Here is a 13,130-nt window from a genome sequence, read left to right as displayed (position 1 = left end):
TGAGGCTTCCTTATAGAGTGGGGGACACGCTATTTTTTTGAAATTATTTTTGGAGTTATTTTGAAATGAGTTATTTTGAAATAATTTCCTAGTGTAGACATGTCCTCTCTCCTGTGTCTGTTTTCTTGGTGGGTTTTTTTAGGGTTTTCTTTTCCCCCTCTTCATTTCCTTATGTGAAGAGGTGGCTTTCTGCTATCAGATGAGGGAGCTGTGGTGCTGACTAGAGCTGCTTGTACTCTCCCAGGGAGCTGGGTGCTCTGAGAGTAGGTAAGCTCTGAGAGAAGACAAGCCTATAGAGAGGTAAGCTGTGTCTCTGGCCAGATACACTGAGGGTTGGCACCAGAGCAGAGAGAGACTTTCTGGAGATCGGGAGATACCTGCTGCTTTCCTTATAGCAAAGGAAGCATTCAGTGGAAGTGGTATCATGCAGTTTTTTTTCAGTCTCTGCTTCTCCTGTCTACAGTACCTAAGGTTGGGAAACTTTTCTAGAGAGGAAATGCTAACATTGGGAAATCATTTTGCAGAGAATGTTTATTCAGGGCAAGTGATATTTGCCTCTGACCCACATATTGGACCAAACTGCCCTATTACAGTAGTGTAAACTTGCAGTAACTCAACTGGCTTCACTGGAATTATTCCAAATGCACATTGGAGTGCCTAAGGACAGAATCTAGTTTATTGTCATCTTTTGCTTGATGGACACAGAAACCAATGACTTGAGATCACAGATCTGTTTTACCCAAGGGAGGGATTAGACTGATTTGAGGACACAGAGAGAAACTCTTGGTTTAAACCAGTGATGGGCAAACTTTGGCCTGCAATCCGCATGACCCATGAGAGTAATCTGACTGTGGGCCACAAGACATTTTGCTGACATTGGTCGTCCAAAGGCACCACCCTTTGCCTGCAGGTGCCCCCCCTGTAACTCTCATTGGCCAGAAATGGTGAACTGTGGTCACTGGGAGCTGCAGGGGGCACTGCCTGCAGAACAGTCAATGTTAGCAAAATGTCTTGCAGCCTGCAATCAGATTACGCTGACGGGCTGCAGGTTGCCAATCGCTAGTTAAACAGTCACAGGAGCCCATGTAGAGTAGAGCTACAATGTAATTGTAGTTAAAACACAATTTCATGAGGTTATGTTGTGGGCCAAGACAATTCTGTTCCACCAAAATTATTGTAAAATATGGTGCAATTTCACTGAAATGGATCTGAAGTTATTTCTAGGGACACCTTAACAATTATTCGTTTTAGACAGCAAGGGAAACATGATCAGGTCTCCTATGTCTGGCAGTTCCATACCTGGAGAAGGTGAGCATTGTACTGAATGATGAGCTTTCAAATCTTCTTCGAAGTCAAGCAGAAAATCCTCAAAGTCACGTTCATCTGTGGGAGAAAATCCCCAAAACTTTAGACTCTGGTTTTATGGTAAGTTCCTCAGTGTGAATATAGGGAAAAGGCTACGATAAGTTACTTTATCCTGGTCTTGCAGTTGTAGACCCATTTGGTTTTGAATTAACTTGGAGTGAATAGATCAAATCACCATTTCTTTGAAAATAATTACAGTTAAAAAGGTGTCTCGTTGATTACCTAACTTGCGCTATGAGGACTGCCCGGAGGTGTGCCAATTCACTGACAAATAATCCTGGCTTTATGTTTGTGTTGTGATTACCCCAACATGTGCCACATGGTGCCAGTTCTGGCTCCATTCTTATCAGTTTCAGTCCTTGCTACCCCTAATCACTGGGGCTCAGAGGGAAAAAGATCTTGTCAGATTTGAGCCTTTTGCTGGCTCACTAGAATGGAGATGGGATGGACACCAGCAGGACTGTGTAATACAGAGACAGACCCAGTGCTGCAGGGGAAGAGGGTACCATGAATCTCTAACCAGTCCAGCCACTGCAGGCCAGATTCTCTCCCTGGCACCCAGGGAGTATTAGCAGAAGTAACAGGCTGTCGTGCCTTGCAGCTCACCACATCGTACAACCCTCATGGGCTATGGGTCTTGTATCACACTCTGGGATCACCAGGCTCCTGGTTTTTTACCAGAATACCTGATCAAAAAGGAACCTGGCGGGTCTGGTCAACATTTGCCAGGGCTGGCAAGGTCCCTATCTAGGTCCATGCAGCTTCCAGAGATGGCCAGCATGTCCCCTTTCCCGCTTCTAAGTGCAGGAGTGGCTGGGGGGGCTCCACACACTGTCCTCTGCAGCTCCCACTGGCCAGGAACCATGGCCAATGGGAGCTGTGGGGACAGTGGCTGTGGACAGAAGCAGTTGAGCAGAGCCGCTTGGCCACACCTCCATCTAGGAGCCAGAGGGACTTGTTGCCACTTCCAGGAGCCAACCCAGGAAAGGGCCCTCTGGAGCTCACTCTCCCTTCTATGCCCCAACCCTCTGCCTAACCCCTGAGCCCTCTCCCATATTCAAAATCCCTCCCAGATCCTGTACCTCTCCCGCAAGCCAACCCCCAGCCCTGAGCCTCTCCCACACCTCATTCTTAGCTCCACTCCAGAGACCACATCCCCAGCTAACACCCATGCCCCAACTTCCTGCCCCAGCTTGGAGTTCCCTCCCGCACCCAAACTCCCTTCTGGAACTCACACCCTGCATCCTTCACCCTCAAACCGCTCATCCCTAGTTCCATCACAGAGCCTGCACGCCCTGTCGAAGCCCTCACCCTCTTGCATCCTGAACCCCTCATTTCTGGCATCACCCTGGAGCCTCAACCCTCAGCCCAAAGCTCATAGCTACTCCCAAACCCCTACCCCTACATAGGGGTTCAGTATGTACCACCTCTTACATACTGAACCCCTAATTTCTGATCCCACGCTGGAGCCCACACCCCCTTCCCCCACCCAATGAAATTGAGCAAGTGAGTGAGGATGAGAGAGAGCAAGCAACAGAAGGAAGGGGGAGGGAGGGAGCGGGTGCAGGGTTTTGGAGAAGAGGCGGGGCCAAAGGGAAGGGGCAAGGGTGTTTGGTTTTGTGTGATTAGAAAGCTGCAACCCTGTCCCACTTCCAAGCATCTAGTGTGAGGATCCATCTTTCCTTTAAAAGGAAATTGTAAATAAATGCTTGTTTACCTTTTGAGAGCTATATCTCAGTGCCATGAACTTCAATGGCAAAATTCTCATTGATTTAAAGAGGTAGCCTGGGCCTTAAAGTAGGTTCCAGAGACAAAGACTGACATTACCTTGAATGTGCAACATTCCAGAATCTTTCTTGTGAAAATCATCAGCACTGCTGTTCTCATCTTTGCTCCACTGGCTGGAGATTTTGTAGTGGCTTTCACAAGCTCCAAATGCACAGCACTGGTAAGCATAAGGCATTTCTATGACCCTGAACATGAACAAAAAAATATGCCATTATGCTCATTACAGTACTTAAAAGCAGTATGCCTCATCACTAATGTTAATATAGAGGAAAATGAACTAGATTGGATAACTATAATTGAAAGTGAAAAGTCATATATGTAAAAAACCTTGTTAATGTAGAGTTTGGAATGCATAGTTAAAATTACAAAAAATAAGAAAATGCAAATGGTTCCAAGACTATTTTTAATTCAGACACTTGCATACATCCTATATATTTTGTTATGGAGCTTTTACAACATATTTATTATAATATATTAAGATGTACATTTAATAAAGGAGGAATGCAATGCAATTGAGTGAATGATTCTGCCAGAATCATATTTTAATATCCTGACTTTTAGTGATTTTAAGTGTTTTACTCACTGAGTTTCCTCAGAGTAATTTTCTTAGGCTACGGCTACACTGTAACATTGTCGAAATAACTAGCGTTATTCCGAAATAACTTAGTCCATGTCTACACAGCAGGCAGTTATTTTGAAATAGTGTCAAAATACTGTCAAGCTGGAGGACTTCTTACTCCGACTCCTGTAATCTTCATTGTCAAGGAATAACGGAAGTCAGAGGAAGAGTGCTCTGTTTCGAAATAAGTGCTGTGTAGATGCTCCCTATTTTGAAATAAGCTATGTAATTGATGTAGCTCAATTTGCATAGCTTATTTCAAGTAAAGCCCTGCAGTGAAGACGCCCCCTTAGTTTCTTTTTCTCTTAGAGGAGAGATTCAAATATTCTCTAGCTCATTCCTACCTGCATTACTAGCAAAACCCATGTTTCAGTGCACAACCCCTACACATTTGGAGGAAATGTGCATGGCTATTTTGAAATAAGCTATTCTGGAATAGTTATTCCGAAATAGCTTATTTTGAAATAGCATGTCTACACTGCAGGGAAGCCTTAAAATTAGTCTGAGGCAGGCTTCCCTAATGTAGATATGCTATTTTGATTTAGAGCCCCAGGAGGCACTGGGGAGGAATAACTTAGAATGACCCTGGTGAGGGGTTATTTCAAAATAGCAGCATTGGAGCGTCTACACTATAGCTATTTCGGAATAGGCATTATTCCTCATAGAATGAAGTTTACAGATTTTGGAATAAGCCATTCATGATTTTGAAATTATTTTGAAATAATGGAATGGCTGTGTAGAAGCTCTCATTGTTATTTCAAAATAATACTAGTTATCTCGAAATAACGTTGCATTGTAGACGCACCATAACAGACTGAGTTTTGAATCCAGATTCAAACTTCTCCTATATCCAATATAAAATAACTGAAGCTGGGTTCATCTTTGGGCAAAGACCAAAAATGGAAAACTCTAAACTGAATGGTTAATGATTTGGAAAGTTAAGGATATCTGAAAATAGGTTGTTAAAATGGAAACTGTTTTGCTACATTAATTATCATGAGTACATCTGCACACTATCCAGGGGCACTACCATCCATAATGACTTTCATTACACTGTTATTCCTGAAACTTCACCTGGTTTTAGTCAATTGGTTCTCATTCTTTTTACTTGTATACAAATTCCAGGTCTCATACATTTTCAATTCTATTTTATTTGGACATTATAAGGCAAATCCCAAAGTAGATGAATTATCTTTTGCTAAATACACTGTTACCTCTGATAAATATTTGATTCACCATTGTTTTCTAGTTGCAACTGTTAATTAACTCCTAAAAATTAATTACTATAAATAACAAAAATGTATCACTGAAAATTACTCTAATTTAATGCAATATAAATGTCAAATTTATCAGAAATCAAACAACGCTCAATAGCAGAAACAATTCTTATATAAACTCTAGTGGCCATTTATAAAGCAATCAGCCTAAATAATAGGTCCTTTTGCCAAGGAGAGCTAAGCTTGCATTCTAGCTGAAGGCTTGGCAAAAAGGGGAACAAACCAAACCTCAAGCTAAAGCTAATGTTTAAATTACAATTTAAATGCCAACTAATGAGCTACTTGTTCAGATTTCCATGGTTGGGTGGAAGCAATAGCAATGTTTAAGCCTGTGTCCCATATAAAATACTCCAATAAAGTTCAGGACAATAAAGTTTTAATTGACAACTTTATGTGAAGAGAATGATTTCCTAGGACTTAAACATAAAATCTCAAACCCATGAACTTTCCAAGTACGTGATCATTTAAAAAGTGAGATTATCGAGTTAAGGCTGTCATTACATGTTTGAGAAATGACTTCCTTAGGTGCTGTCCCAAACTAAACTCTGGGTTTTAACCACACATACCTCTGTGTTGGCTTATGTATGCGCGCGTGCGCGCACACACACACTCACTCTCTCTCTCTCTCTCTCTCTCTCTTTCACTCACTAGTCACCTGATTAAAAAAAGGTGCAAGACTATGGAGTCAGCCAGGAAGTTGACAAAAAACAGATATGTAAAATAAAAGTCCAGCCTTTTGGAAGATGGCTGTTGTGACTCATGTGGTTTGTGCAGCTTTGGAAGAAGTTGAGCATGTTTCAGAAAAGATCAGGCAGGTTGTTCAGCTCCATGGATTAATGGTAATGGACTCATTAACTGAGCAGGACATTTCCTTTATATGCCTGCTGATGACAAATCTCCAGTTATTTCTGGATTCCTGCCCCCTGATGTCTAGTTGGGGGCAGACATGTAAGTCTCAAGCTCTTCAATGTTCCATGGCTTCCAGATAATGTGGCCAGGTGCCTAAGCCTTCTCAGTCACCACTTTTTAAATTACATGGTGTCTATTCTGCATCCCCTTTGTAGTTTCTCCCACAATTCCTTTGATAAACCTACACAGGGCCCTATTTTCCAGAGTTACAATGGGTTTAGATTAACCAACTTCATAGAAATGAAGATCATCCTCTTCCATTAAACATTAGTCTGGAAAATATTCTCCATTGATCCACTTAAAAAATATATGGCCAGACATTCATTTAGAAGATCCAAAAATATTGTGTGACCCAGCCATGGTTATATTTCTCCAGAGCTACCAGACATCAGTTTGTCCTGCTCACAATTTTCTCATCACATTCTAATGAAACTTCTTGCAAAAACTGTCTAAAACAATTCAAGGATAACTCAAAAATGCAAACCTGACATGAAAGTTAGAACTGAACCACATCAGAGAGTCAACTTTATACTTCACAGCAAACACTGGACCCATTTCCTGTTACCTTAAAGGCAGAATGACTGACTGCTACTTAAAGAAGAACATAGTGCTCTTTTACATCTTTGAACTTTAGCTGCTGTTTGCAGTTTACATAGACAAAAAATCTGTGTGAAGATTAGATTTTACCTGTCAAAATAAGACATTTTGCTCTTAAAAATTAAGACCTATTTTGCTTACAGGGGCCATGTCCCATGGTGCACCTCTTTTTCTCAGTCTAAGTGGTTTAAAGAGCAGAAAGCCTTCACAGAGAGAACTTTAGCTTTACATATTTTAAGGTGGGAGATGGTCATGGTCAGTGAAGGGGAATGGTAAATTGTGAGTAGTCCGTGGAGCGGGGTGGGCAATAATTTTTGGTGGGAGGCCACTCCAAGATTTTGGTAAGTGGTCAAGGGCCGCACTTTTCTGTAGAGGGAGTGCAGGGTCTAGGTTGGGTGCAGAAGGGCACACGCAGTAAGGGACTGGGGTGCAGGAGACAGTGTGGGATCTGAGAGGGTGTTTGGGTGGAGGAAGGGGTGTGTCCTGGGTTAGAGATTGGGGTGTAGGGTCAGGGAGGGAGTGCGGGTTCAGGAGAGGATTCTGGCCTGGGGGAAGGGTGTAGGAAGAAGTACAGGGTCTGGGAGGAAGTTGTCACCTGGGGCAGGGGGTGCAGAGGGTTTGGATGGTGATCTGGGGGAGGACGTTGGAGTGCAGGAGGGGTTGGGGTACCAGAGACAGGCACTGGCTGGGAGGAGTATACTTAAGTGTTTCCTGGCCAGCAGACTGCAGCACCCCCAAGGCAGGATGGACTCCCCACTTACTGCAGCCCTAGCCTGCTTGAAAATACCGGCTGCTACCTCCATGTGTATCTCAATTCCCGCTGCCCCAGTCTCTCAGGCCAATCGCTCAGCTCCGATTGGCTGGCTGTTTCCAGCCAATAGGAGCTGAGAGATTGGCTGAGGACAGTTCTTATTGGCCGGTTGTTTCTGGCCAACAGGAGCTGAAGATTGGGCAGGGGGCGGGGAGATTGCACAAAACCTCCCCCTCCCTGCAGAGTAGAGAGCCGCAGGGACTGTGTTTTAAACCACGGCAGCTGCATGTGCCTGAGGGTCCCGGCAGGGTGGTCCATGGGCTGGATCCTGTGGCTTGGCGGGCTGGGTCTGGCCCGTGGCCGTATTTTGCCCAGCCCTGCCATGGAGGATGGCTAGTGAGTTGTGACACCAAACCACTGAACCAAAGCCCATGAGGACAGAGGGAAGGGGAAGAAGGCAACATTTATTCTTTCTCTTTGATATAGTGAACGTATTCAGGTGATAACTGTTATGCCATGTCTAGGAGCAGGGCTATAGATTCCACCTCTCATCCCCAGATATTTCTTTGTATTCCCAAGCAAATGGTTTATTAGCTAAACTGCAGGCTCTTTCCTAGGATTTGGTCCTTGGATGCGCAAATGATGAATAACAATGCCATTCACAAAGGATAAAATGGTTCTAGTTCTCTGTTCAAATTTAGTGCTTTGAAGAGTCACTTTAAAGTTTTTGGGTGAAATCTTGACCTCACCAAAGTCAATGGCAGAACTCCAATGGACTTGAATGGGGCCAGGATTTCACCTCTGTTCTTTGCTAGTTGCATGAACCTAACTCCTATTAATGCCAGTCAGAGTTAGATATGTTCACTTGAAGAGGAATAGACACTTTTGAAACCTTTTTTGCATAAAAGAGAGAGGGATCACTTGGCACTGCTTCATGACTTCAATTTTCACAGATAATTGTATTTTCATCAAAACGTGATTTTCCTTTATGAAGAACATATCATTTCTAACACACAAATCCATATTAAAAATGAAAACATAATTGTACTTAATTCCACCAGTCCAGCAATCAGCTCCATTATGCATATTCCTTATCCTCTTTCTTAGGCCAGCATGTCATGGCATATGCTACATTTTCATAATAATCACAGTTAAAGTAATTTTGAATTGAGGCATTTATTACATGTTAAATATTTTTCAGAAATCAATCTGGCCATTTTAGAGATTTTATCTGCCTCCAGGTGGAAAAAGACACATTCCTCCTGCAATGAGGTTTAACAGGTAGTTCGAAATATAGCTTTATTTCGAACGCCCGTTTCACTGCTGCGTGCAGACGCGGGCAGTTATTTCGGGCTTGTAAATTTCAAAAATGGCACCCGGCTAGGAAGATGCAAATCAAGCGCAGGATATTTAAATCTCGGGCTTGATTTGCAATTCTGAATGCCTACATTTGCAGCCCTATTCTGAAATAGGCTGCAAGTGTAGACATACCCAGAGAGAATAAACACAAGGAGAGGATGTGCATACATAGCACCCAGGGGAGCCTGACTGTGGGCATGCCCCTCCAAGTGCTGAGCTCCAGTGCTAAATTGAGAATATTCCTGCAAGGTGCAGACCCTCTATAATGGGTGGTGAGAGAACTCAGCATCTTTTTCATAGCTTCACAGATTTTACAGCCAGAAGGGACCATTAGATCATTTAGTCTGACCTCTATGTAATATAGGGCATAGTATCTCACCCAGTTACCCGTGTTAAGCCTAAAACTTGTGTTTGACTAAAGCATATCTTTCAGAAACACAACCAGTCTTCATTTGAGGACTGCAGGAGACTTCAGTCATCTTCCACATTCTAATGACTTAACCAACCATCTAAACAATGGAGGTGCTAATTGTTCTTATCAGCCTGTTGTAACTATTTGAACCATCTACTCACTGCTTTTTTTCCCTCTCTTTTTTTCTGTTCTCCTCCTTCCCCTCCCCTTATTTATTCTTGGATCTGGACTTCTAATACTTCTGTCATCTGAAGAAGTAGGTTGCGCCCATGAAAGCTCATGATGACATCTTTTTGTTTTGTTAGTCTTTAAGGTGCTACTAGACTATTAGTTGTTTTTTAAGTTTTTCATGTTAGTAAAGTTAAGCATGTGTACAAGTTTTTGTAGGATTGGGCCTATATTATTATATACACCCTATTGCACTTGTAGGGGGTAAATAATAATTATTACAAATGGGTAAACTGAGGCACCAAGTCAATTAGGGCCCAATCTTAATCAAAATGAAGTCAGCAGCAAAATTCCCATTTACTTCAAAAGTACAGGATCAGGTTATATTTCACCTTGGTATCTACTTAATTCCCATTACATTTAATGGGAGTTATGTAACTATAGTCAGTTGAAGACAAGCATTAAACTGCTAGCAATATCATTTTAACAGCTTTTGGAATGTATTGCCAGGAAGCAGATGTGGATCATGCTAAGCAGCTACTGGGGTTAATATTTCAAAGCCCACTGTAGTTTCTTCAGTTAAACAAGAGTGCAATAAAAGTAGTTTATCATATTTTTATCATATTTGTTTTAGTTTTAATACTGCAGATCAAAGCCTTCTAGTATGAAGCAATGTACATTACACAGTGACACACCTTCTATTGCACAGGAACACAAATGTAGCTCATTAGTCTTAATGACATACTCACTTGAGTTCTGGAAAATTTTCAGATGATATCAAACTTTGTAGGTCATGATTTCCTGTTAATTTTAAATGAGTTAAACCATGTAGCCCAGTCACAGGAAAAGAGGACAAAAGGTTGGATGACAGATCTCTGCATAACAGCAAATAAAAATCAGGTTATATGGTATTTTTTCCAGAACTAGCAATGTTTTTTTAATACATTTATTTCATCTTCTAAAAGATTATTTAAACTAAAGAGCCACCCCTCCCACCTCTTCAGCAGTGAAGATCTGCAACATTCTTCACTAACAAACACCCATTTTCCCAGAGGAATGTGCGGCTGGACCATGGCAGCATTTTGCTCAGCAGTACCCCTGTGGGTTAATTATTACCAAAACCCGACTCTGTACACTCATGGCACTGGTTTTAGAGAACAGGTAATCAATTAAAAATGAATTGACTATTCTCTGAAACTATACGTTGCCAAATGAGAGCAAGTTCCCAACTAGAACAAAAGCAAACTTTTTTTAACTCCTTGTGCAGGACTGGATTGTTATTAGGGAGTGTGAGAACACATGTACTTTATCTTTAAAACTACAGTGGTAAGCCAAGCCATAGGTGATTCTAAGCAGAAGCGTCACATGAAGAAGAGAGTATGAGCTTTAGCAAGAATACTAGCCTTCTTCGAAAAAAAGTACCTTGTTCTGTGTTAGAAAGTAGACCTGTGATTATTGACTATTGTCACCTGAAAGAAGCTGTCTGGAAGCTATACTATAGACACTGTGTAGTACAGCCATGCAATAGTGCTACTGCAAGGAGCATTGTTGGCTGTGCCATAGGGAACTCTTGGTGTGGCTGGAGGACTAAGTGGTTGTAGCCATTGCTGGCCTGGGGGATGGTGGCTGTCAGCAAAGCTTCCGGCTGCAGAAAGGAACCTATCAGCCTGGATTTCAACAGCTAATTCAGGTTGTTCTCAGAGAGTGAAATTCTGTGGCTTCCTGCATTTGTGCCACCCCCAGTCTGTCCCTGCTACCTCTGCCCCTCCTTCTCGAATTCTAGCCATAGGTAGGGATGGGTTTTGAGAGATATTGAGTGGGATGGAGAGGATTAGGTTTAGAGCCAAGTGAGATGGAAAGCAGTCTTTGTGGAGCTGGGGCGTGCATGTGAGGCACATCAGATGGGTGGAGGATGGGTTTAGAGCTACAGTGGGGAGTTCTGAGAGTGGCAAGGGAGGGCCACTTTCTAAGGGAGGGCAAGCTGGATGAGAGCCGTGGGAGGTTTGAGTTGTGGGAAAGTTGGGAGAGGGCAGTGTGTGAATGTGGGAGATTCTCAGCTGAGTGGCTAGGTGAGAGGATGGTGGATGGGGGCTTTAGGGAGCAGAGGGTGAGGTTTGAGGAGGAAACTATGGGGCCTGGAAAAGCAAGGTTCTGAACTGAAGAGGGATGACTGGGGTTGGCAGAGTGTACTGTGGGTAAATGAGGGTTAGTGGCCTGGGGGAGGTGAAAGAGGAGGGTGGGAGCTAGAGCCAGAGAAGGAGCTGAGATGCCCCTTTGCAGTACTGTCATAGATTTTCCTTTTTCTTTCTATTTCTCCACAATCCTTCAGGTCCTCACAAACATTCCTTAAAAAAAAAAAAAAGGTTGGTCAACAGGCAGGAAGAAGAATGATGGGGCAGAAGCACATATAACTTCTGCTGCCGCCTTTGAGGTTGTATAGAATTGTTACTGTCCATGTGGCTCATAAGGAAGTACTAGGTAAATGTTTAGTAGTATGGGACGTGCCAACAGCAACATAATTAAATATCAAGGGTGAAATCCTGGTACTAGTCAAGTCAATGGCAAAACTTTCATTGACTTTCATAGGGTCAGGATTTTGGTCCAAGTTTTCTGCTACACCTGGACTCTATCTGACGGCATTAAAGGATATTTTTGTGTAACCCTCTCTGATTGGCAATATATTGGCTAAAATTACTCAGTGGGATCCCTGCTCCACTTCGGAGGCCTCTCCTGCAGGGAACTCCTTAATTGCTGGTGAAAGAGACACATGTGGGATTCCCGTTCCAGAGACTTGTCTTTGGGTCATTCCATTGAGAAAGCAAGTTTCCTCCAATCACAGAAAAAGATGGGGAGACTGCCTGTAAAAGCACTGGATCCTGGGAAAACCACGAGGCAGCCATATAGAGGCGCAAGCACTCTGCTCCTAGTGGTACCCATCACCTTAGCTCCTGGGTAGTGTGGCTGCAATGTGGCTATGATATCAGCATCTCCCCAGCTACTTTTTGCTGTGGGGAGTCCCCTTAAAAAGGTTTTCCAGTTGCAGTGGGAGGCAGGTGAAAATTAATGAAGATGTGGATTTAACTGTGAGAGAGAACTGGAAAACTGGGCATCTGATGCTTAGATAATCAAACTATTAGTAGTGACAGTTATTAATAAAGCATACTTTTCTATCACATTAATATTGCTGAAACAAAAACAGTTAATAAAATAACATAAGAACATAAGAATGGCCGTACTGGGTCAGACCAAAGATCCACCTAGCCCAGTATCCTGTCTGCCGACAGTGGCCAGCACCAGGTGCCCCAGAGAGGGTGGACCAAAGACAATGATCAAGCGATTTGTCTCCTGCCATCCCTCTCCAGCCTCTGACAAACAGAGGCCAAGGACACCATTTTATCCCCTGGCTAATAGCCTTTTATAGACCTAACCTCCATGAAATTATCTAGCTTCTCTTTAAACTCTATTATAGTCCTAGCCTTCACAGCCTCCTCTGGCAAGTATCTTGCTGTTTAATTAAGATTCAAATTCTTTATTCCTGATGCTGTAAATATTCCAAAAATAACTGGAAACACTGCCGGTCTCAGCTACAAGGGATAAAACTACTAGCACTCTGGCAAAAAGAAAAATATGGTATGTCGACATGCTCCAAACACCCAGCATCACCAGGTTTAGATAATTTTCATATACAGTCATAAGTTATATGAAGTTATTTCCCATAATAGTTATATAGGAATGGAAAGAAGTGAAGAAGCAAAAATCCAGAGAGAGTGCTTAGTACCCAGAAATAATTAGGCATGGAGTCACAGTCAGTATCTGTAAACACTGAATTTCTGATTGGGCTCCCAAGTTATTTAACAGTGCATGTTTTTGCAACAAAATATGAAA

General features: G+C 42.6%; 1 protein-coding gene across 3 annotated transcripts in view; it reads right to left on the bottom strand.

Annotated features, from left to right (window-relative positions):
• The window catches only part of LGR5 (leucine rich repeat containing G protein-coupled receptor 5), a 151,632-nt gene that overhangs the window by 4,619 nt on the left and 133,883 nt on the right, over window positions 1-13,130 (bottom strand). For all 3 annotated transcript variants that reach the window (XM_075931817.2, XM_006121555.5, XM_006121556.5), the window contains 3 exons: window positions 9,995-10,120; window positions 3,193-3,338; window positions 1,300-1,383 (listed from right to left, as the gene is read on the bottom strand). In XM_075931817.2, the coding sequence (XP_075787932.1) occupies window positions 1,300-1,383; window positions 3,193-3,338; window positions 9,995-10,120 (356 nt within the window). The remainder of the gene's footprint in view (window positions 1-1,299; window positions 1,384-3,192; window positions 3,339-9,994; window positions 10,121-13,130) is intronic.

Source organism: Pelodiscus sinensis, chromosome 1 (genome assembly GCF_052426305.1).
Source record: "Pelodiscus sinensis isolate ZL-2025 chromosome 1, ASM5242630v1, whole genome shotgun sequence".
Lineage (NCBI taxonomy): Eukaryota > Metazoa > Chordata > Testudines > Trionychidae > Pelodiscus > Pelodiscus sinensis.
Note: the sequence above shows the minus strand (reverse complement) of the source record. Positions and strands in the feature narration are given on the sequence as shown.